We start from the raw sequence: 27,467 nt of genomic DNA on the forward strand, positions 1-27,467 counted from the left end.
CATGCAGAAAATTACTCTACCCTTCATAATACAAGTAGTGTAGGATATAAAAACAAAAAAAAACAAAAAAAAAAGAAATCTTAAAAAAATGCCTAAATTGTCCTCTTAGGAAACACACGGAATAGATGATAGTATAGTACAATCATTAAATTTACACAATACATCTGTTGTTAGTCGATAACCCATACAATTAGTGTTCAGTGTACAATGTTAACATTTCATGTATTTAAAATATTTTTATTGGTTTTTTTGTGTGGTCACGTTCCGTGTCTACTCATACACACTTTACAAATTATCTAAAAATATTTTCTTACGATTCGGTCCTTTACGCAATCCAAAGCGTAGCATAATCGAACTTGTTCGTTGATCTTCTGCGATATCGATTCGATTCAATTTGTGTTTGCCGTATTTCACATTCTGTTAATCTCTACGTTCATATCTGTAGGAGAAGTCTTGTCTTGTCTTTGTCTTGTCTTTACTTCAAGGTAACTAGATATGATAACAGCCCTCCTTACAAACAATAGTCTTCTAATATTTAGGACACTACTTGATTGTAATTTTTCAAAATATTATTATCAATAATTTACCATCTACGCTCGATAGTGATCTAAAATGGAATCAAAAAATTATTTATTGTTTTTCATCCCGATTGCCTTTTTAGTCATAATTTACTGTTTGTAAGCCGTTTCAATATAAAAAAAACAATATATAAAAATATAATTTTATATTTAAGTGTAGGCGAGATTTATACAAACAAGTCTTTCGAATACAAATTTTTTTCTTACGATACAAAACGAAACAACAATGATAACGAGAGAACTGACTTTCGTAATTGGCAAAAAAAAAAAAAAACCAAGTAAGAAACTTATATTAGGTCGTGAGCGAAACTTTTAGACCCACCCATCATTGTTATCCTAAAAAAGACACAAGAAAAAACGGAGAAGAAATTTTTCTTAGTCTATATAGTTTTTATTTTCGGAGTAAAACTGGAAACTCATATGTACTTTATGAGCAGTAAGCAAAAAACACCCACCCCCGAAAGCCAAGGTGTTCACTGGTTTTACTATATAAGTGTGTAGGCGTTGTAAGGGTGTCCGTTGATCGACTTAGGTGATTTTCGATTACTTTTGCAAATTTCTAGGCGACATCATCGTTTTTTCGAAAGGGGGAATGTTTATCGCAGATACTACATCGATGGGCACGTGAACAGACAGACAGACGAACTGACTGAGATGCTTAGGTGGATTCCAAATTTGAAACTGCCTAAGAATTTATATACTTTGTGCAAGCTATAAAGCTGGTTTCTTCTTATTATAAAGGTATTGAGAAAAAATACAACAACAAATTTTGATAGACTATTGGGTATTGGATAGACTGATCGTTGGCCGATTTTTTCTATTTTTGTAGAGATATCACAGCATCGCCCATAGAAGAAGCGCTAAAATTTTAATTTTGTAATTTATGAGTGATGAACGAAAAAAAGCGAAAAATTTTGTATTCCTTTTGAGAAACAGAGATATTCTCACGTTTTACGTGGTACTATAAGTGTCCTTCGAACCATTTGGCCTATTTTCAATACCGAATTGCTTTTACGAATTTCTAATATTTTTGTCAATCGCTTCATTTTTGCGCACAGCAAAGCAGAGACTTTACAACAACAGATGGACAGACGGATGTATTTAAATCGATTCAAAATTGCTTTTAATTGAATCTCTAAAGTCTCCTTATGGGCATTTTAACAGGCTGAATACATCGCTCATCCTACGGTGATGGATATATAGAAACGAATTGAATGAGAAAGATCTGAGATGCGTTTAATTTATATGGATTCAGGGATGTGAATAAAAAAGTTTTAAAAGTAAGTGAATTCGTTCGTTAATTTTATGTAACTTTTCTAATTGTTCGAATCAGAGGATTTAAGATATCGACATCGATGCGATCAACATGGCTCTCTATTGCCACTTGTTAAGAGAAATACAGAAAACCTGCCCCGAAAAAACTTACATTCATTCATTCTGGATGAATATCATCCACCATTTCATGTTATCATATAAAATTTTCAAGGTTTCTCTTTTGCTTTTCGCCATTTAAACTCGCTTCTTGGAATTATTTTTAGATAACCTCATATATTCCAATGAGTCATCTTTTCTTATTATCTTACTTATATTATATTTTGACCGTAATTGAACTCGTCTTGAGAAGTGGATAGCAGTTGTTATTGTTTCCCTATAGTATATAGTTATTCGAGACCGTCAGAACATCTACAGCTTCTTATTTTATATCAATTCATTTACATATATATATATACATATATACATACAAATATACATATATTTTAACCTGAGAGGATGTTGTACTTTTGCACTTTTACTTGAGTAATCGAGCTAAAGGATTTGACAAACCTCCCAAGAGTAATGTATAAAAGCAAATGGATGGACAAACTATTCCTTCTTTTTATTTTTATATTTTTTTTTTTTTTTTTTTTGGTGTTCAATTTTTGGATATTAGATTTTCGATTCTCAATACATCTAAGAACTTGATCTAAAGAAAATATATATATATGTAGTATACAAATGTTATTATATATTAAACCTGTTCTTGTGCGATATTGCTTTATAGTGTTTTTCTTTGTGTATTGTTTTTATGCACATTTTGTTTATACGATTTGTTTTTTGCATATTTTTTTTTATGCGGCACATGAATATCTACAATGATAAAGATAGGGGGGAAGTTTATGTACGGTTTGGATATGTAATTTAATGAATTATGTTATTTGAAAGGCATCCTTTCGCTATTTCGTAATGCCTGGACATATTTTTTGGGGGAGAATGTTTTTTTTTTTTTTTTTTTTTTTCTTTTCCTATCCCACTCGATCGTATGAAAGAATTTTTATAAAAAAAAAAAAAAAAACCTTTGCTCTATCCTCTTTTCGGGATTCTTTTCCTGCGGCCCCTATCAGCCGCACAAAAACCGGTTTACCTATCTATACTTATACCTATGTTTTCCAAATTTTTATTTATATTTTTTCTCAATTTTTCTCAATTATATATACATTTCCGATTAGGATAAACTTTGTATTCTTACTTCTTCTGTTAACACGTTTAATTATTTTTATATTCACTTTGGATCACTACCGAGTTAGTTGTGAATCTGTTAACTTTCATCTTCTGACTAAAAATAGTTCATTCTGATTACAGCTATATCTACAAATTTTTGTCAGTTTTTACTAACTAACTATCTTTACAAGATCTTACCCAAAGAACAGAAACGAGAATGTAAAGAAATGAAATGCATTTCAATGATAAACTCAAGTTTAATTATTTAGCTGCCACGAAATAAATTCATTAAATTGCTTTCAAAGTCTTTAACAGATCAAATATATATATAAGTGTCGCTACTAATCGTAGCGGTATATCAGTTGAGGCTTTATCAAACATACCCGTTCCCCCCGTTCTCCCGTTCACCCGTTCCACCGTTCCACCGTTTCCCCATATGCATATACATTTTGCTTTAAGATAAGATTTACGGTTTTATATGTTTCTTCATAAGTTTTAGTCAAGCTAAACAAAATGCGATAAGCAAGAGGTTAAGTTATTAGGTAATTAGAGAAAGTAGTTTAAGTAAACATTAAATAATAAAACGAATCTGAAATGATTAGCTAACACAAAGAAACTTTATACATCTCTCTTTATATGTACACTACTTTCTAAATTATGTTAAGAAAACGCACAACGATTGAAAAGAAAAAGAAGTTTACATTTCCCGAGAACCCCTATATGCTGCGGTATCCAAAAAATACACCTACATGGTCCAGATGTATTGATAAGTCAAATAAGATTTATTTCTTTACTAATTTACTATTATGTAACAATGTTCATCATGAAATATTGAAAATTGCATTTTTTTACCATATAAAGATCTAAAGGTCTTCGGTGGAACGATCATATGAGAGGGTATTCAAAATATTGCGCCCAATCGCACCGCGCAGATTATTCATCCGAATTTATCAAATATATCAAATAATTATTATTCGAAAAATTTTGAAAATTTCGAAAATTATAATGAAACGACTTTTTGAAAAACAGTAGTGGAGGAGGTCGTGGTCGAAAGATCGAACCAATGCGAAACATTTTCAATAGCATTCGTTCTTGGGTCAAAACACATCCGTGCACCACATTTCATCAAAATATCTCAAAAATTGCAGCGTGTAGCTTGTATACACAATACACATGAATAGCTATCAGATGAACGGACGGACGGATAGACAGATAAGCTTGGAAACATTTTCTGAATCGATCTATATAATGAAAGGTGAGTCTATATTGAGCCCTTGTGGCTGTTACATACTTTCGCACAAATGTAATATACTCCGTGCCACAGATGGTGCAAGATATAAAAAGGAATTCAGTCGGTATAGTGTCTCTTAAGGAATATCTGACGATGAAAAAGTAAATCAACTTTGATGTGAAAGATACGTTCACTGAGCTAAGAATACCATTGTCATCATACTGTTTAATATTTCGGATGTATGAGCATAACCGCTAAGCTCAGCTTTTCAATCATATGGGATCTCGGAACGTCCATCCATAATAACTCGTGGCAAGTTGTCTTCGAAAATGTCAGGCAGTTACTGTTTTACCCAAGCGTTTACAAGCGATTTCACCGTTCGCCGTTCGAAAAGAAAGAAAAGAAAGACAAGAACAGTCAAGAAACATTAAAGCATAATATCTACCGATTATTTATTTACTATGTTCTCTGAACAAGCATGGAACCAATGCATGCTATGAAAATGTTACATGTTAATATTAATTTATTACCGAATTGGTAGTCTGTTGATGTTAACGACCTTTGTAATCTATTGCATAGATAAGTAGTAGTACACATGTACATAATTACAACTAATTTTGTTTATCCTGTAGAGTAATAATTTTTATAGTTATGTTACTTTTGTTAAAATACTTTGTGACCTATTTACTCTCTTAAAAAGTATATTGAAAGCTTTGCATGTTCAGCAACTTTTCTCACTCGGTGCATGCAGTTAGTTACACACATGACCAACAAATATACTTGCACGATAAGCAAAGCTAGAATTTGAAAAGTACTCTTATTCAAGCTACTCTTTCGTAAATCATATTCAAAAGCTCTTCATATTCTACTAACTCCCTAAGCTACATACATATGCTGTTAATAAGCACTAGTGTAAGAAGTGCTACGGGAAGATGCAACTGTACATTAAAGTCAAATGGACAGATAAGAAAAGGAGCATGGTTCAACTATTCTCTAGCACCTCTATTCTATATCTACCTTTAGAAAATGGTCCTGCAATCATATTTTAGAAGAAAACAAAAATAACATAACACATATCTATGTAATACGAAAATAACTCAATTGTATTTTCTCACAAGTAATATAAAAAAGTAAAAAAAAAAAATTTTATTTGTCTTTCATCGAATCTTCTAGATCTATATCATCTTTCTTAAAAGAAGAAGAAGAAAAAATGAAAAAAAAAAGAAATTTTTATTCGATGTATAATATTGAGTGAGCTTGGCTATCCTAGCTTTCCCTCTATCTTTTGTGTAGATGCAGTGTACGATACGATCAGCTATAGAGTATTCGTAGAAACTTCTTGTTTTTATGTCTGTAAGCGAAAAAGCATAAAGGAAAGCAGTTCTTTGTTTATGCTATGCTATAGGCGTAGCCTTTGATCTTACTTTGTTCATTTACCATAAACTTCCAAAGTTTTTGTCGAATTTGACGCCACGATCCCCGCCTTGATTTTTGTGACCGAGAGAGTGTTAATTGTACACATGCCATACATGGCCGGACGGAAAGACGGGTAGAAGCGCTGATATGCAAACTGATCGACTTGGAATTTGACGCCAATCATTCTTGAAACTTGTGTGGGTATCTCTGAGCCTTTCTTCTTCCGCACGTTACAAACGTTTTAATAAAATGAATATAAGTCCATCCTTCGATGGTGAATATTAAAATGAACCCTTTTTCCTATTTCGGCATTGGATTAAAGGTTGTAAAGTCTCCAAATCTCTCTGAAAAGTCATATTAAGTTACCAGAGAAATCGTTTCAATGATTTTCACTGAGATAGATTACGTTAATACGTTTATCGACCTTCGTCACTTGATTATTATCCGTTTGATACTTAGTATCAAGAGCTTTTGAGTTGGATTGCACGCAAATTATACTTTAACCTAATATCCTGAGAACAGCCTAATGTTTTATTTATAGAGATGGACCGCAAAATAGGTGTATGTTGGTGGGAGTTAATCTGATTTTAGAGCAAAATTTAAAAGAAATCCAACGCAAAATTTATCGCATGAAAAACAAACCTCACAACCATTTTTCTGTCCTCCTCTATATATATATATATGTATAAATTTTCTTCTTTCCTCACCAACAAGGGAAATCGCTTGATACTCAGAAATATATTTATGAAGTTTATCGTCATATGATTGCGCATAAAGAATATATATTTTGGAGTTTGTCGATTTAAGGGTTTTTGATACCGTTTTCTTGCATTCTTGCAAACGCTAAGAAATCAATACTATCTTGAAATACAAGAACAGTGATAATGAAGATGAGTTGTCCCGACAGCAACCTGATTCAAGATGTGATCAACATAATTCGTGAGAGATAAATGCTATATGCTACTCCATACTACCCCGGTTGAATAATAGAAAGAAATAGATCCTTCTATCGGTCGCTTTAAAGCTTTAGGACTCGCAAACGCATTATAATCATTACAATGTAACCCTCTTAAAATCGAGTTTACTCATCGCTATATAATACTTGCATTCTCACCACCCACCATCATGCTTATCCATGATGTGACATTAGATGCACGTGTTGCTATTTTTCCCTTCAATCCCTTTTTTGTTCCTAACCTATTTGGCTATGTATTGAAATAATGAAAAATATGCTAATATCCTTGTAATACCAGAGAATACGTGTATATTCGAATGCCTTCATAACTCAGTGTCAACGTTTCCGTTTATTATGCTGTAAAATGCTGTATTATTGCGCTGCCCAGTAATTGCTTTTCGTGTGGATTTAAAGTAATTTCTTATATTAAATTTTACCACATTAGTTTTAACATAAATATATATATATATATATATATACTGTATAAGTATATGTATGGTTACACGTATATGTTTGTTTATATATTTTCACCCTCACTCACATCATGATCATGACTTCATGTCATTTATTTTGAAATAACTTTACAAATGTTAAATATTTGAAATTTCACAAGTTTTTCACTTCGTTCGTTTCGTTTCGTTACGTTTCTTTTTTTTTCTTTTTTTTTGTTTTGTTTTAATGGAACTTTTTATACTGTTTGTGTTTTTGGTTACGTTACGCGGGGATAAAATTTCATATGTGGTGGTATGGTTGTGTTTATTGTGTCTATTGTGTCTATTCGATTTATGTGTATGCAACAGACGGTAGCGTGAAATTTCGGAACGAATTTTCAAAAAAATTTCATTTCAGCGGAAAATATATTTTTATTCTGTTTGTTTTATGGTGAGGAAAATAATTTAAAAAAAAAACAAAAAAAAATTAAGAAAGGGATAATAAATGATTTTTTTAACTTGGTAAGGGTAAAAAAAAGTTTTTTTTAAATTCATTTGAAACACCATTCAAGAATTTTACTTTAAAGATACCCATACCCATGTACAAATTATTAGTTAAATTGCTCTACATCCAAAACGAAATTAATTAAAGCCACAAATCTCATACCGGAGATGCCATAATATCTTGCATAAACCAATTCAAAAAAATGGATTAAAACCTATACAAGTTACCGCTGCTGCTGACAAAATGAAAGTAAAAGAAATGTTTTCGTGAAAAAGTTTTTTAAGAACATTTCTTTAAGGCGTCCGTATTTATTCATTTATGTATGTCCATATATATATATATATTTAAAATAGTTATCAGCCGAGTATGAACTCACGCTGTAAGAATTTTGAAATCAAAATGAAGGCAGAGTCAACGGAACAAACAAAGAACAGCAAGTGAAAGGGAGAAGAGAAACGGAAAATACGCTGGGGGCACGTTCTATTATAAAATATCCTACACCACATAACTACAGTTATTCATATAACAAGTTTGCAAAATAAGGTTTTTATATGAAAATTGATCAAAAAGGTGATCCACACTAGTGGTATAGGGCATAAAAAGCTTGTACATATCAAACTGTAACCATAGAGTTTTATGAGTTTATGATGGAAGCGTACCACACACTGGAATCAGTGCAAACAAGTAAAGTTCGATAACCGTTTGTGTAGAATGCTTTATTACATAATAATAATAATAATAATAAAAAAAAAAGTTTTACCAATATTAACATATATTATCCATGTTATCATAATTTACACAGTCTATATATATATATATATATATATATGCATTGCTCACTTTGCTTACATTGGTTTTACAAACATAAGTTTTGCTGGAATTGTTTTTCTGAATGAAGATGAGAAAAAATACGAGTTCGATAAACGGACGACTTCTGGGGTATATATAATCAAATGAATTGATTTGATCAATTCAGGCCAAAGATATGTCGAAAATTTATGAATTTATGAAGTGCATAAGTTACACTCAAGCAAGGCTTGAAGTTTGGTTGGTTTTGCACCAAATTGAAAATTGTTAGCACGCCATCAAGTATTTGGAAAAGCCAACCCATCTTCCAGTTGGCAGCAACCAAAATATTCATGCAACACAACTATTATGTCCTACTTCAGGCCCATCACAAAATATGTAAATAATCGCTCTCTTGCTTATGAGAGAAAGAGAGCGAAAAAAAATTGTAAGAAAATGCATTACGAGAATACACATACACATACGTACACAATGCTACAATATATTAAGTACACAATATATGTAACTGTGGATCGGTATATTAATGCCACGGGAGAAATACATGTGTCGCGTGTACCTGCATTTGTTTAAGTTAAGTAGTTATATGTATGTATGGAATAAATAGTACAAGCAATTGAATTTTCAATTTTTGTTCTTCTGTATTTGAGCGTTTCCTTTTCGTGTTCAGCTATAGCAAAATGAAACAACTAACAGAGGTTATTGTCCCCCAATGAAAACAGGATACCAGGTCAGATATGATGTTCGAGTAAATAAAAATTAACTTGAAAGATTCACTAAAGTCCATGATGCCTTTAGTTAGTATACGATGCCTTCTCAAATTTTCTTATTTCATTTGATTCGTGCATAAGAGAGAGAGTGAGAGAGTGAGAGAGAGAGAGAGAGAGAGAGAGAGTGAGAGAGAGATTGAGATTTGATAAGTGAAAAATTCAGTTCCATCATAAACGCTTTTGTTGCTAACGAGCCACGAAGCATTAGCAATAAAACGAAGCGCCTTGGATTGATATTGTTGAAGCATTTCAATATTACCGTTACTCACTGTTACGCACAATTGTATTATATTGAGTTGAAGCGTAATACTCTTGTATAAAATGCATTTACTCGTTACATATTAAGTTGAGGCAATAGAGTCTCTCCGTGTTTTAAGTCTAAGAGCTGCTAACGCTTAGTTTTTACAAGACTTTTTCTTATTAATCTTTTGATGAAGATATTTTACGCAGCCATTAATAGCGATATTATTGCCATTCAAGAGCAGCAGAAATCAGAGCACGATCATTAAATGTGTCTATGGTCTGGAAGATGCAATTTAATCTTTGAAACTCTATAGTAAAGACCTGATTTCTAATACCTTAGGGTGAGTTTACGAGCGAGGGAATGATGACAAAGCGGATAAGACAGATTTATTGTCTGACCCTATAAGGAATTTCTTATGAAATTGAGTGCTTGCTAATCGGATGACGTCCATTACCACTAGACATTCAGCCGAAAATATAGTGCAACACGAATGATTCGAGCAATAAGCATCACCGTAATATTTGGAAACCAAAAGCCGCTGCCTACGGCATCAGTCTTCGAATCATTAGTAAAGATGAGGGAAAAATACTTCCATTTGGAATTCACCAGGTGTCGAGTAGTGGTTATCCGCATCTGCCGTTGTAACTCTGGATTTTCGCAATGATAGGAACTTAATTACTGACCAAAAATATTGAATACCAAAAGGAATTTTGCTGTATAAGCCATGTAAGCCATCAGTTCCTAGAGTGTTGAAATTATTAATTTTCTCAGCAAAAATTTTAAAAAGGAGAGAAGAGAAATTCAGTGATAGAACGTCGTAAACGAACAGTAAGGCCCGATGATTCTTATTGAATAGAATTTTATTAGCTGAAAAAGTGGCGAGTAAATGAAGCGTTTCTTGTGGAGGCATAACATTTGCCATCTGTTCCAAGCTTCGTGTGTGGGTAGATTTGATGTCACCAAGAGCCAGACAATGGCATTTCCACTGAATTCTGCATCATTTCAGAAAGTTCTTATTTGAAGTGTCCAATAGAAGCGAACAGACGTATTCTTATTTTGGCCTGACGAAAATCCGAAATCCAGTTTAATCATGCCAAGAGGGGCAGAGCCCCCTGAAATATCACGAATGGATCTCGTTACGTTGATGAGTTGAAAACATTGTTTGGCAATTTTGTCAATGTGAGTAGCAGGAGAAAATTTCGCGAGCAGAACAAAGCTTAATAAGTCGATCGTTCACACAAACGGAATAGTAGAAGCATATACGAGAAGAGGAGTAGCCATTGGGTCGCTTTTCTTTTTGTTCTTTTTTTTTTGTGAAAAGACCACGCAGTTCGTCTTATAAACTGAAATTGTGGATTGGAATGAATCAGGACGAAACGAAATCTTGTCGAGAGCAGATTGCAAAGTGCGCCTGCACAAATCTGTAACTGGAGTTGGAACTAAAAATGACAAGATTGTCGGCATAGCTCAAAATTGAGACATTCTCAGGAAAGAAGCTGAATATGTCAATATGTCTCAATACAGATCCCTGAGGAACAAATGTAAAAGATCTCCTTTGTGCAACAACATCATCATCATTGTTAATTAACATATTCTTATAGAGAAGGTGGTCGTATAATAAATTGCAGAATCTAATAGGTAGATTCAGAGAGAGAAGAATAGAATTTAAGTTCTTAATGCTAACAGAATCAATTGCTGAATTTATATTCAGAAAGCAGTCAATGAGACCGGGACTCTTAGCAAAGGCTGACTTGATTGCTAACTACAAAGTGACAATGTTATCTTAGGTAAATTCGGAATGCCTAAAATCAAAGAGATAGGTCTCTAAAGATACACTTAGATTCGAGATGTCATTCCAATCGTGAATGTATCACTTTCTCGAAAATTTTTCTAAGAGTATTCAGATTAATTGGCGGGCTACTCTCTCTTTTCTTAAAGTGATCTAATGGAAGTTGTACCAGGAAGAGCGCATATAAACAGTGATTAGAATATGGTTACATTCCTTGAGTAGAAGAATTAGTCTATTTTCGATGTTCAACATCTTCAGACAATTGTTACGAATACCATCTAAGCCAGGAGGAAATGAGTCCTTTTGAGAGACTGATGGCGTTATCGAGTTTAGCGCGTAATATGTCATTTAAGACGAAATGATCACGTTCCCACTACCTCCCCCTAACTACGTTAATTACGTACAACTTTCGTGCTCGTAAGATTCGTCGTCTTTTTATACCCACCACTAACTGACTGCAAGATGGGGCGTATACTCATTTTATTTTTTTCCATAATGTATGTAACAGCCAAAAGCAAGCTTTAAAGACTCTATATACTCTATATATATATATATATATATATATACTCTTGATCAGCGTGAAATTCTGAATTGATTGAGCCATGTCTAGCCCTCTGTATGGGTGTGTATGTGTGTGGTGGCACTTTCTTCTTCGTAAATATCAAGATATCTTCAAGACATCAAATTTCGTAGAAACATTGGAACATTTTGCACGCAAATTGATATTGAAAATGGACTAAATTGGTCCGTGCGGAAGCCCGCAATGAACCGTAAACTGAACGCAACTCCGCTTTTCCTTAAAAGAAGATTTCTGGGTTTTCGAATATGATTAAAATTAGAAGGTTGAAATTTTCCACATTTTTTTTACGATGCCCCCTATTGCCCTTTATGTGGAAAAATGGAAAAAATCGGCCATGCCTACACAAAGTTACAAGTGAATAAATTTTCTCTTTTTTTTTAACTCTCATGAGGTTTTCTGCTTATTTATTATAAAGCAAACAAGACAAAATGTTTAAAACTATTGCGTGCATTCATCAAAGGAAGATATATTATCGGTCTAAAAATGGATTAATACTAAAGTGAATATGGTAGACACCACGACCTGGTTGATCAATTTTTTTCTTAATAATGCCAGTGATATGGGTGTCAAGTAAAAGAACTTCAAGAGTGAAATGCGAAAAGGATAGTGGTGGATATGCGAGATTCGGTCCCCGACGAATATAAATTTTTTAATTTCAAAGTTTTTTATTTTCAAATTTTTATTTAGCTTTTTTTTAACTTATATTTTTCATACTTCTATGTTATTTCTGTTTTTACTTACATTCACTTATTACTTACTATTCAGTATGATTATATAAAACACACCTATTTTCCTTTCACATCTGACATACCTACTTATTATAACAGCGATACAAAACTAAAAACTAATTCTTTTTCTCTTCTTATTCAACGTTTGTTTACACATAAAAAGCAGTTTAGCGGATGTACTCGTCGCCATAGGCGACATCGTCATCGTCATCACCATCGTCATCATTGTCATTGTACACGTGGAAAGGTTCTGTAAGTTTGTATTTCTCTTATCATATATAAGCGGTTAACAAAATAACGAATGTGGAAAATGGGTACACATACATCCCTCTGCCGTATATGCCTGCACACACTTTTTAGTTTATATAATATTACGTAAGCAGTGCATACTTGTACACTTACATTGCATTCATAGCAGTTTCATCTCTTACTTACTCATCCTGAATAGATATTCATTGTAGTCATCACATTATCATCCTCATAATTATCATAATCTTCAGCATCATCATCATCATCATCATCATCATCAACAACATTATCATCAACATCACAAGGAACGTCATTCACTCTAATCACTACATGCACATTAAGTGTATAACATTATCGAAAAATGATTGCACAACAACAGAGAGATGTTTAGATATTTTGTTTAATTCGAATCCTTTAACAACTGCACACCTATGCACACATATATATCGATATATGTACAATGTGAGCAAATTTCAAAGAGTTTTTAAACTGAATCGTTTTCAGAATAACTTTCATGACCGCCTCAACTATATTTATTTGGTCGGATTTTTCTAGCATTTCTGTTCCGAAGATCATAGTACGTCGCAAATTAAATGACAATGCAAATGTATTGAAGTGTATAAGAATAAATTTAACGAGTCTATGTGACCATATGCGCATCCGTTTGTGCGTATATTGGATTCCTTTTGCTTTTCTAATTCACTTACTATTCCTTGATATATATATATATATATATATATATATATATATATATGTGTACGCATGTAAATAAATAATACATAGTATAGTCGTCGAGCACATTTTTTTTTTTTTTTTTTTTTTGTTTTCTTTTTCTTGTACTGTTGCCTTTATTCGTTTCTCAAGACAACGTTTTCTCAATAAATATGTAAGGGCGGAAAACTTTGTTTCCCTTTAAGTAAATCTTGGATTATCACCACATCAAATGCGCCTTTTCTTCAATCGCTGACATATCAGTGCCAACTTGGATGCGCAATGGTGACAATGATTAGACGATGAGGCAGTGTGGGGGGAGAGGAAGGAAGAGGTATGGGCGGTACTCATAGTCCAAATCTAATCAAGAATGTATCAGTATTATGTGATTTGATGTGAAGATACGTGTTGTTAAAGGTGTTCAGCGAAACTGTCATATATTAATGCAGTGCTTTAGGTGCTCCGCTCCTTGAATTATTTTCTCAAAATATGAGCACAACGACCTTAACAAAGTTCATGAAGCGATGAAAATTCTGTTATATACATATACGATATGCTTGCTGAAAGCAGTTTAAAAAGTATTAAGCGTTAGTTGTTGGATACATTATTCGAAAGAATGATATGAATACGTAAGTCTTGATGAACTGAATGCTCCATGTTTTGTTGCTTGCCTGATGCATAAGTTTTCTTGCCGACGATGTTATTATGCTTCACCTGTTTTCTCGTCATGAAACACTAAATTAGACTTTGTTAATATATAAAGGAATACTTTACCCGTACATTCTCATAAGAGGAGTGGTACACAACTTAGTCGCATTTGGTCCAACTTTGCTGCAATGAATTGCTATGCTATTAAAAATTCGACTTTTTTGCCACTTAAGTTTTTTCGAGAACTCTTATATGGTACCATCCGCCCAAAGCTTTTCAAATCAATTTAGTGTACATACATATTTTGTTTTCATAGTAAAAGTTTGTAGAGGAATTGGCCGCAAAATGTATCCGATTCAATTCGTTTTCAAAAGGTTTCGTTCTTGGGTCAAAACGCAACAACAACAAACTATCTCAAAAGTCGCTGAAAGTTGAACACAAGAGTATATGAATAAACATTAGATAATCATAAAGACAGTCGGACAGTCGGCAACTTTATATTGATTCAATTAATGATTCCGAACGATAAATACATTCGCTTACAGTTAATGTATACAAATGGCATAGAGTATAAAAATGTATTAAGTATGCTGCTTACACATGCTTATATACATGTGTATACATATGAAATTTTTAGGTCATACATCGCATCACTCTTAATTTGCGCACAGAGGTAAAGCATTAAAACTGCGCACTTACCTTTACCACAGACTAAATTATAATTCAAAATATCAAGGTCACACGAGCGCCTCGTACAGTTTGTAACTAAAATATCCCTCAAATATTTAAGAATATTCCCCTCCAATGGATTATATAGATATCGCTTACAATTTGCATCAGATATTGATATGAAATTCGGTACTAACTGTGACAAGCATGCATTATCCATCTGCAAACACGGCATGATAGTAGATCATAACCTCTAACTTCCAGCTAGGGCAAGATCTTGAACTATAACTTAACACAAAATCAAATAATGGTATGATATATCCGCCTGAGTAGCCGAAGGCGAGGAATCTCGACTAGCAAGTCTCAATGGTCGTGGCTTCGAATCTCAAATGCGGTAGAGTTTTTAATGAAAGGCGATAGCCTTAGATGCTGCTAGTGCTTTTAGAAGTTTACTCCTAGAGTTTATTTCTCTGTATGATAGAAGCCCTTCCCATTGACTTATTGATGCATACACAATTAATGAATTAATTGAAAACTTTTATTATGTTGATGGTGGTTGTAATTGTTTTGCTCTTCTCAGATGTCAAACGCGTAAAGGTAAAAGAAATTTTTCCATTATTATAGGAAAACTATTTAAAAAATCAATAAGGAAACTACTTTAAAGTATCTTGACGAGAATCGAGCATAATTATGCACTTATGTATGTATAGTTAATGGTAAATATTTCATTTCATTTTCCATCCATTTCTTATTATAATTGTGACTATAAAGTCATATGCCAATGCGCACACTTACAAGGTATATAATCATCACCTACAAGAGATGTTATAACATGCAGATATAATCGCTTTGTTTCATAACATCCGTAAGAATCATTTCATAGCAATAGCAAGAGAAATTTACGGGTTTAAGAAGGGCAAGCGAAAGAAGACATCAATACAATATCAATACAACATGTGACAGCAGAAGAGGATACGCAAACATTACGTTTACCTCGAATTGTATAATTTTTGTAATTTGGTAGAAATTTTTGCAGAAATATTTTCAATATGTTGGCCAAAGTTGATCGAGAATTACCAAAAGCCGTTGCATTAAGTCCACAAGTTTAATGAAGTACTCAGCTATTTTGGTATTCAAGTTCCGAGACAAGGCGCGGCAAGAATTAAAAAGTAAGCCCATTAGTCATCCAAAAATTAAAACGTATGTAATGTAATGTGTATTACGTTACCACTTGAAAACAGAAACATTTCGTCCACTTTGGCGGCAAAAAAGTTGTAGGCATTACCAATCGACCCAGCGAAATCATTTAAAACGAGATTAAAGAATAGGGCAGTCAAAGTAAAGTCATGCGTTACGCCGGCCATAATCTCAGCAAAGTAAATATCGAAATCGTTCATTGAAACAAATTGTTTTCAATTTGACATTGTATGTATGATCACGTAAGCTTACAAGCGCTACTCGGAAAATTGAATTTTTCATGTAATTTGTTCATGTAATATGTTCAGCGTATGTGAATGTATCGAAAACTTCTGTTAAATCACGAAAGGCAAAAACACAACTCATCCCATCACGAAAATTATCCGTAAACGAATCGTTCAGGAGGACCAAAGGTTCGAATCAAACTATTCATAATGCAAGACTTTGTCATTGTGAAAATATGTATCAATCATCGGTTCTTTAATGATCTATTCAGTTACTTTCGAAAGGTAGGGGGTAGACAGTTTCATCACATGTTCAAATTTATATATGTTTACCATATCTATTAGCTCAAACTCATAAAGTGAATTGTGTGAATCTTGTTTACGCATTTCCAAGTCTTACTTGTATATGTATGTATGAAGTAGAAGCTCAAAATCAAAGTCTCTTCTCATATAAATCAATATTTAAAAAAAAAATAAATAAATAAATAAGTAAAAAAAAGCTTTATTTGCTTTAAACAAATTCCTATAGAAATCTGTTATGTATCCAAGCAAAGTCATTGCAACTCATAAGTCAATAAACAAAATTTATTTCTAATGCCTATTTAAGCATTTGATTACCTCGACTCTGTTTGTGTGTGCGTCCAGTTGTTAAATTTAAATGATATTAATGGAAAGTTCCTTCTATCCATTTGGAATTCCTTTGCTTTTTGTCAAGTTAAAGTCATCGTACATAATGGGAATTACTTTACGAGACGATCGCATCACTGACACCAATGTTTGCTTAAACGTTCGATTATAAAAAGAGAGAACATACGGTCAAGAAGCAATGAAGGGAAAGAGAAGAAATGATTTATATGAAAATGTTCTTCAGCAAAATTAAAAATTAAAATGAAAGCAAAGAATGATAAAATTTTAAACATTTATTCTTCTAAGTTAGGTGTGGAACGTGCGAATATTTATATACCTCATCTTCATCTCATCTCTCAGTTATAAACAAAACTAATGAATTTTTTTCGAGACTATAGCCAGCAAGAGAAGCAAAAGTGATAATGAAAAATATATATATATATATATATATACATATATATATATATAAAAACAAAATTAACTGTCGTTCATACAACAAACAAAGGCACTGTATGTATGAATTTGTTTTAAGAGAATAAAATAAAAAAAGAAAATAATAACAATAACAATAATAATAATAAAACACAACAAAAGTCAACTATTCATGCTCTAACTAAAAATATATAATTTTTGTGATGAGCAGTTTTTACATGTTGGTCTACAACAGCGGGCGCCGTTTTTTTTTTTCAATTTTTTCTGTTCAGAAAATAAAACGAAAGAAAAGTCGAAGCGTTAACGAAATAAAACTAAATGATTAAATAAAAAAGAAAAATATCGCATTATGGCTAATAAAACTTACCATCGGGCATTTGGTGAACTACCATCTATACTATACACAAGCTTAAGCAATCATCTGACTTCCGAATTTGGCGAATTAAACGATAGCGTTCTTTTATTATTGGACGATCATCATCATTCCCATTATAGCATTTTTGAGTATCACGACACCACCACAATATTGATAATGATAGTGGCATGGCTTCTCTTAATATTAGGCTTAACTTTGTGTTGCTGTTCTCAATGCATTCATAGGACTCTCGGTGGTTTAAATGGGCCTATAAGCAACGAATTGACTGACAACAATAGCAGTAACAGTAACAGTAGTAGCATAACAATCCCGGAATATGATCAGAGTAAGTTGTATAAAAAAAAAATAACTCAAGAGATTATCGAAGGAAAACAAAAAAAAAAAAAAAAAACTAATAAATAAACAAAACTTTAAAGAGAAAAGAAGGAAAGAAAGAAAATGAACGATAGCTTAACGATAATCGTTAAATATGTTTTTCTTTTATAGAAATTCAAATAAATTCTTTAACATATCTTAGGGCCATAAAAAAAATTTTTTTTTTTTTAAATTATTTGCTTCGTTGCTGTTATAGTTAACTGCTGTCTGTCGATCATAGACAACCATATGAAATAAATAGGAGTAACTGCAAGAGGTACATTTGCCTTTGGAAACAAAAAGGAAAACAGAGGTAAAAATACATATTAAAAGATTCTTGAAGGATGACTTAATCCCTTTCTTCTTTCTAAGAATGTTAGTTAATCAGTGTGATTAGTTTTTATATCGTCCGACATTTACTTATAGCTTGTAATTTATTTATCGGCATTTTTTTTTCAAGTATGTTGAGCATGTTTATTCAAGAATAATATCAATTTTTCATACTTGATTGATGAAATTGAACTACATGTATATTTATTGATGTAATATTAATTTTAACTTTACGTTTGCAAGGGTGTTTGAGCAAAAGACAATAGACAGACTTGTTGAAATCATTCTACAAGATTATGCTGATCATGAATGCATTTAATTTTTAGGATTTTTCATGCACATGCTAACGATAGCAGACGAAGCCCCTACAAGCCTATTTTGTGTAACAGAAAGAAAAAAATTTTTTTTTTCTTTTTTTGTCATCGAGTCAAAGTTGAACACTTCTACTTCTTTAATATATTGTAATATAGAGACAAGATCAGGCAATCAGAAGATACATGTGCCATTGTAAAGCTAATTAATTCGGCTAATTAATTGGTGGGAGAGATTCACTTTTTACCCAACAACTACATTCCAACTCTCTCACCGGCCGGGCAGATATTATGCCCTGCGTTAGTCTACACCCGTCACCCTACTCAATTAACAATTTCTAAATTCTCAATTATATTAGTGAAAACGCATCTTTGTCAACCCTATATATAGTATTGTAAAAAAAAAAAAACAAGTATCATATTGCTTCACTTTAACTCTTCTTCTTTTCCTTCCTCCCAGCAAGTGGTTTATAGGAAAAATATTAAATTATCGCAAACTTTGTTAATATTTTCTTCTTTCTTTCTTTCCCATTCTGAATGAATGCCAAAATAAGGTTGAGCGGAGATATATCGCAGTTGTTTCAAAGAGGATTTGAAAACAAAAAAAAACAAAAAAAAAACCAATTAACTTAAGTAGTGGTTAAGAGAAATTACAACACTAGACTTTTCAAAGTATTAGTGTTTTTCTATTAAAAAGATAATTGTGGGCGTAATCATAATATCAAATGATTCAAAAATCTTATAATCCGAAAGTGCTTGTATAGCAACGCGCTAGTACTTCGAACTTTAAACGCGACTTGCGCGAAGGATGATTTCTTCCAAAGCAGGCAAGCACCATAACCCCACACTGTTACATTTTTTAATTCAAAATTCTTATAATATCTTTAAAGTAACATTGTCTTGTGAACTTCTAGAAGAATACTAAGGGACTTTGTAGAACTTAATTTAAACACTATTTGAACGAAATCACTTACCAAATCGAATCAAGAAACAGAAAAACGTGATAAAATTGTTTACTTACGTTCTTTCATATCGTAGGTTTTGTAGCGAGCGAAAAGAATTTTCATATGTATTTCACTTTGAATTGCTTTATGTAAAAAAATATTTTAATAGACAATTGTTTTACGGCTTACATTAAAGTATGATTTGAGAACTAAATTAAAATTAAATTAAAGAGATATTTAGTTACTTAGTGCTTTTAAGATTTATTACTAGTGAGACTTGTTCTTAATATACATAGTTAAGATTTAATAAAGTCGTTCGATATTAAAATCTAACAAAAAATTCCGTTAATCATTTTGAACTTAATTAAGTGAAACATACATTAATCAAGACTGTCGTTCTTTGACCGAGGAATTGCACTTTTTAGGTTCGACCATCCATCATCAATCACACAAAAATTCATATTTCTAAAAAATACCTACATGATGCACTAGATAGAGGCATATAGATTAAACGATTTTTTTTTTTTTTTTTTTTTTTATATTGAAATTTGGAATAGTTGCAATGCTTGCGCCAAAATCCCTTAAATAAAAAACGCTTCGCGGAAATAGCTCTGGTTTTGCTTGGTTTTTTTACTATTTTTCAAAAATAATTTCTCTTCTTTCTAAGACTTAAATATACACTTGCTACCCTATACAATACTATAACTCTCTATTGCCTTTCCTTTCAATCCATAAATGAATTGTTAAGAATAGTTAGGGTGATCTTAATTATTCTAACAGATTATAATATTATATTATGTAATATTTCAATTATCCTGCAAATGACTATTTGGTCATTCGGCTATTTCTCACCAAAAGAAGATTGATCATGACTTTGCTATTATCTAATAAAGTTGCATTGATTAACAAATTGAAGCGTGTCATTTAATTGATTATTTTCCTTCAAATTTTCCATTCTCTTGTCAATCATAGTCAATTTTCATAATCAATTTTCGATCAAGCAGCTTTATTAATGCATCCAATGAATCAGTTTCAGCTTACAATTTATTGTGATAGAATTCTCTTAGCATCTAAGCTAAGATCATGAATAGATCTGACTGGATATGATGGGTGAAAAAATGTCAAATGTCTGGATGCTTTTGATTGCCAATTAACGAAATATCTTATACTATTTGCGAGTATTGAGTATATTAAGTAAGTTGGCTCAAATTTGTGTAAGGACTTGAGATACATTCAGATTTAATTGTTTGGATGTAAAATTTGTCCATGTATTCTTGTGTTCAACCCAAATGCCGCAAATTTTTAAAATATTTTGATAACTAACATATTTTGGCCCAAAGACAATACCCTACTATTTTTTCGATCACTACCAGAATAATGGCTTATATGATAAAAAAAGGGATGTTGCAATTCCCAAAAGTTCTCAGCAAAAACCGCTGAGTAATAGAATTTCGGCGTTCTTAAGCTCAAATTGGCTCAAATTGAATTTTTTAAACTCCCTTTCATATAATCGTTTCAACGAAAACTGTACTTTCCTATGGTAAAAAGAAAACGGAAAGCCTTATCGAATTTCAACCACTCAGGTTTATTTCCTTGAAACCTACCTATTTTACGTGCATACCATATAAGAGTGTACATGATAAATAAAAGTAAGCGGATATATCCAATCTGTGATATTTTATAGTGAAAATCGTTTCCTGAAAGTATTTTGATATAAAACTCACAAAATTTAGATCAAGTATGTCTAGCTATTGGATATTAACGCATACAGGGACTCTTATGGAAAATGAACACTTTTATATAAAAAAAAAACCGTAATTCTTATTATATATTAATTATGATGAAGATTTATCCATAATAAGAATTTGACATAAAAATCAACTGAACAAAAATTAAAGCACGTGCGTCTAATTTCTGGAACCCATGCTACATAAGGGTTGCTGTGAGTGGTCAACTCTTTGGCAAGAATATTATTATTTGAAAATTGGTCAATAGTAGCAGACTGGCACAAGAATTAATCCAAGGAAATTTGACTACACTTTCTGGAGGAGCAAATACAAAAAAAATATACAACATTTGCATGCTCTGCACAGTAAATCCTATGAAGTTAACGTCATAGGCTAAAATTTTCCTCTTACTATTGCAATTTCTTTGAAAATCATTAAAATTTTGATAGGAACAAAGTCCATATAACAATAAAAAAAAAAAAGTTATTTGAAAAAATTATTCATTTTCAAAGGCTGAGCTGAGCCATAATGATTCATGCATCTTGAAATTGTGATTAGAGCTCAAATCTACGCTACTCTTGATTCATTAAAAACATTCATTATTCTTATAGTTCCATTATTTAAGTGTGTAATGGTAAAAGGAAATAAAAAAAATAAAAATAAAAAACAAAAAATAAATTTATCACTTTGCATGAAACTCACGCTTTGTAATCAATATTTGGGTTTATAAAATTCGCACATAAAATGGCTCAGACGAACCTAAACATTTTACTTTATGAGAATAGCTTGTTGTGGTTTTTTTTTTTTTTTTGCTTTTTTTCCATAGTCAATATAATAAAGTAAAAGACTTTTAATATTTGTTTACCTCATTTATATGCAAAACGAACGTTTGCGCACCTCTTCTTTATACCGACTACTTCCATAAATTGAAAAAAAAACACACACACTACACAAAAAACTCACTTGAACTATAATTACTATACTTGGTAAATTCACAAAGTAAAAGCATACTTTTGAGGGAAAAAATTTAATGGGGAAAAGAAGTATATATCAGTAAGTTTTTCAAATTTAAAAAAAAAAAAAAGGACAAAATATAAATAAATATTTTTAAAAAATAAATGCAAGCAAATAAAGATAAAATTTAATATAATTTAATACAACAACAACAACAACAAGGACAACAACAAATGTAATGAAAAACACATTCTCAAAACCCTAAAAAAAAAAAAAAATAAAAAAAAAAACCAAATATTTACTTAAAGGCAAACAACAACTACTACAACCTACTACTATAATTTTATAACCGAATGTGCTGAGCATTATCCTTTATATTTCATTGCAGTTAGCTCATTGTCATTGTTGCCGAACTCATTCTCATAAGTAAACACACTCTATGACACAATCCACAGACACAAGACAATATTTCAAACACGTCATCAACAATATTGTTATTGTCAGTTTTGTGCATGAATGTGCATAAACAGAAGATAGAGCGTAACCATCGCATAATAAATACACTCGAACACATATGCAATCAGTAAGCTGAAAAAAATTCATATAGGCTTTTTTTTGGTTTACCGTAGAGAATATATATTAATTGAATCGAGTGAATATGCGCGAGAAGGAACGAACAAGAGAAAAGTCAAAATTTTATATACAAGTTGAAAACATTTATTATTTCAATTAAAGCGTGTACAGGTTTTTAACATACTATTTGAGTAAAATAATTTCTTTGCTTGCGCATGTGCTTTCGGGACTTTTTCTTTTTTCTTTCCTAAGCTTAACAATAATCTAAGCTAGATTCTGCTCTTAAAGCTCAATTTTCTTTCCACTTTTCTACATGTCTCTTTTTTCCACTAAAGCCCTGAATTAATAATCTAAAGTCGACTCCATGTCTACATAGGAGTTGGTTGGTATAAGAAATGCAATATCAATCTCCAGTAAAAACGTATGAATAGATGCAGAGACAATTATCGGTTTGGTTAGCATTTTTTTCGATTTTCATCTCGATCATCACAAGCATTTGATAAAATTAATATACCCATCTAAGTGATTGATATGAACATATTCATGCATATTGCTCTTACTTACAGACATGTGTACATTCATTTACACCAAGTGTGTGCATAATAATGGTATTGTTTACCATCAAAGAGAAGAGTGTTTATTAGATTAGGTCGCCGGTTTGAAACAAAGCAAATATGTGCACAAGAGAGTCTCGTAAAATGCACATAAGTTTGCTCAGCATTAGATTTTATGTCCGTCTGGCTGTCAACGACCTTAACGATGGAAAAATTTAGATAAGAAAATGCAAGAGAGAACTTTTGATTTTAGCATTACTTTAGTTTTAAAAAGCTTTATGATTTGTTCCTGCAACGAATAAATTACTTTAACATACAATCCATAGCAGATATATTAACTATACACTTGGAGGAAATATTTAAATATTTAAATATTTAACAGGAGTATTAAACCTTTAAAAAAAAAAATAATAATAAGTAGATAAAAGTAGATGCCCGAATGGAAAGAACATTAGCTTCTGACTTGCGTAAGAAACATTAAATTAAGACACAGCGTACAAGTGCCTTCTAGGACGCTTTAAAATGCCAGTGTAAAAACAAAAAAGTTCCCGTCCAGCAAAGGAAACGTTGCCACGCTTAACAAAATAATTTACAATTTTTACGTACTCCTGCGATGTAATGAATCGGATAAGATGCGCCCAATGCGCCAATGAAAAATTCTTCAATTTATTTTTCCTTGCTCTTGTACAAACTGCGTCTTCCACTTTGCGGTCTTTACAAACAAACAAACGTTCAACTACTGATTGTCATATTGTTATTATTCTTACTGTTACTCCTACCTGTGTCCTGCTCACGACAATTATGAGCATCATGACGATGACGCTAAATATGACAATAATTTAATAATGATATTTATTTTTGCTATCAACGCTTTAAAAACTGTTGCTAATAACTCTCCAGCCATTTTACATGTACATATTTGTCGATATCAATCCTTATTTCCGATCTACAATTCTCTTTCGAATGTCATCTTCTCAGGTTTTGTCGGTACAACATATCATTTTATTGCAAAAATTTCTCGCAGGATTTTCTATTTATTTTTTTTGCTATTTTTACACACCGTTCAATATTCCCTTCATTTCGGTATGAAATTTTATTTTGCGTAATACAAATATACAAATATACAAACAAACATACACAAACACACACACATACCTACACATGCATACATATATATATATACATAATGTATATATCCTGCTATTGTAGTTCGTATGAAAGTAAATATTTTTGTTTATTTTAGATACCCAGACAAAGTTAGAGCAGCCAAAAGCCAAATGATAGTACTGTCGTGTTTACATTGTCATAAAATTTGTACTCATCGTAATTGTTAGTGTTTGTCGCCATTAGATAGTGTCAGAATGTAAATTAATGCTCAAACAATTATGATTGATTGAAACGGCATTAAAAAAAGGAAATTAAGCAGATAACAGAATTACAAACAGGAATTTGTTACTTCTGATAGAACAACAACAACCACAACAACAATGTGATACAAGCGAGAAAACTAATCGAAACTGGTATCAGATGAAAGGACATGCTTTGCAAGACCTATTTGCAAAGAGATTTAAACATATCGATATTAATTAACTTGAAAATATCAACTAAACATATTTACTGGGTAAATTTGCTCACAGCTGGAGACTCGCTCGCTTTCAAGTCCTAAATCTTACATAAAAAAAAACAAAAATTTATTTCTCGAGATTACGAACTCTTATCTCTCAATCCATTCCTAGTTACTAATACACTCAAACATATAGCTTCTAGTTTGCGCCTGATAGATCACTGATAGATCTTGAATTTTCCTTCGCCTTGACATCAATAATGAGAGATTTTACTTACTTTTACTATGCTTAAGCTTTTATGAATTATGTTTTGAATTGTCTTAATTTCGCTAAGACGTAAGCTTTTTATTTCTTTTATAATTGATATTCGCTTTAATTTTATCTTATCCTTAATTCCACCACATAGACATTTTGTCTTAACACATCACGAGCAACACGTCGGCATTTACAGGTTGTGTCTGAGCTTTTGAGTCCATAGAGCTAGGGTAGCGCTGTGATATTCGCAAAGCTAGACTCATTCAATGGATCGTAAATAAATTAGAAATTTAAGATTAACAAACTTCTCTCCTTTACTTCCCACTCCGCTCCTATCGCACTTTCAAAACAAACTTCTGTTTCGGATCACCTGGGAGAAGGAAATTTCTTATTATTCGTTTATTTAAAGGCATTTTTTATTTGTTAAAATTTTCCACAATAAACATGCTTGTAGATAATATATATATTTAGATAATATAGGGGACTGGAATAGCATCGCATTTTTCTCCAGGTGGAAACGGATATTTGCAATTCTGTTATCCGCAATATCTATTTAAACCTAATTTCACCTAACTTATTCCTAACTTGATCTTGAGCACCCCCTGCCCAAACGGAAAACATATGGTATGAGCACAAAATGAGAGAGACAAGTCTCAAAGTATATATTTAGTGGTCCAACAAGCAAGCAGTTGTTACGGATATGATGGAAACGTAAACTAATAGAAAATCTTATATTAATCATAAATAATTCATCTACGATATTATTATGCAAAATGCATGTAACTACCAGTTCCAGTTCATTCCCACTGAGCTTCTCAGAAATTTTCGTTTGCGCAAAATTCTCTGTTCTTTCTACAGTGAAAAATTTTCGTATCTGCTATGATAGATTTCTCGTCATTTTGTATTTATGTTTTTATTCATCTATAATATTACCCTTTGGCGCCGAATAAAATTTTACTATCCATGAGAACCGTTACATAGAATGGCGTCGAAGAAATAGATCCATGTAGTTACAAATTGGTTTAATTTATTTTTACGTTAAATAAAAAAAATTCGACTTTTATGGCATAGTATGGAGAGTTTATTTTTCATGAGAAATTGTATAAGCGATGGTGCCCCAGATATCGAGCTATTTTATCTAAATTTTACACAGTTAAGTTTTATATCAATCAGTTTCCATCGTAGACTATTTGCTCTTCACAGGCTAATTATTATTGAGTAATCCATACACGGAGCAGGATTCAAAAAATAGATTTACGTGGTCGAAAAGTTGTAGACCATTTTTCAACATGATATATTGAGAATTCGACTTTTTAGCCTAAGAAGGTCAAATTTTCATAGGAACGATTATATGAGTGGGGCTAGAAAAGAAATTACCCCAGATAGAATGCCAAAATGCAATTTTTATGCCCATCATCGAAGGACGGGGGATATGTTCGTTTCGCCAAACCGTTTGCAACGCTCGGAAGTGGGCTTCATAGACCTGACCGAGTGTATATATATTCTTCAACAGCATAAAATTCCGAATCGATTCAAGTATGTCCGTCGGTCGGTTTTTGTGTAATGTCTGTTGCAGATATACTCCTCGCCGTAAAAATGAAGATATCGCCTAAAAATTTGAACAAAAATTTGATAATAGCCGCGCCTTTAACGCCGACAAGCCTATGTAACTAAAACTGTGAACAGGTTTGCTTTCCGTTTTCGTTCCTTGTTACTCATGAAGTACAAACCAACCGCTGTCTTAAATTTTTAACTTTATTTATAATACGGCAAAGTACGAAAATTTGGTTACTTCCTTTTTTTAGTCTTTCTTTAGGATTAAGGGGGCGGGGGAGGGGGTTAAAAGATCTGGTCGTGATCGAATATAATACTATTACTAGTTTCCATATTCACTATTCCTCGAAATAAAACATTATACGAGGAAGGACCCGATCCGATTCGATCCGATAAAAGATCTGGTCGTGATCGAATGTAATGCTATTACTAGTTTCCATATTCACTATTCCGCGAAATAAAACATTATACGAGGAAGGACCCGATCCGATCCGATAAAAGATTTGGTCGTGATCGAATATAATGCTATTAATAGTTTTCATATTCACTATTCCGCGAAATAAAACATTATACGAGGAAGGATCCGATCCGATCCGATAAAAGATCTGGTTGTGATCGAATATAATGCTATTACTAGTTTTCATATTCACTATTCCTCGAAATAAAACATTATACGAGGAAGGATCCGATCCGATTCTATCCGA

At 32.1% G+C, this 27,467-nt stretch overlaps 1 protein-coding gene across 1 annotated transcript; it reads left to right on the forward strand.

Moving 5' to 3' along the window:
• The first annotated feature begins 17,481 nt into the window (after window positions 1–17,481).
• LOC119644419 lies at window positions 17,482–20,836 on the forward strand. The gene is made up of 2 exons (XM_038043964.1): window positions 17,482–17,967; window positions 20,618–20,836. The coding sequence occupies exons 1-2, from the start codon at window positions 17,616–17,618 to the stop codon at window positions 20,632–20,634; spliced, it is 369 nt and encodes a 122-aa protein (XP_037899892.1). The 5' UTR covers window positions 17,482–17,615; the 3' UTR covers window positions 20,635–20,836.
• Window positions 20,837–27,467: the final 6,631 nt, after the last annotated feature.

The sequence above is a fragment of the Glossina fuscipes genome, unplaced genomic scaffold (assembly GCF_014805625.2).
Source record: "Glossina fuscipes isolate IAEA_lab_2018 unplaced genomic scaffold, Yale_Gfus_2 116782, whole genome shotgun sequence".
NCBI lineage: Eukaryota > Metazoa > Arthropoda > Insecta > Diptera > Glossinidae > Glossina > Glossina fuscipes.

Excerpts from the sequence above, each read along its gene's own strand:
- LOC119644419 (XM_038043964.1), top strand. The coding sequence starts at position 17,616 with ATGGCTAATAAAACTTACCATCGGGCATTTGGTGAACTACCATCTATA.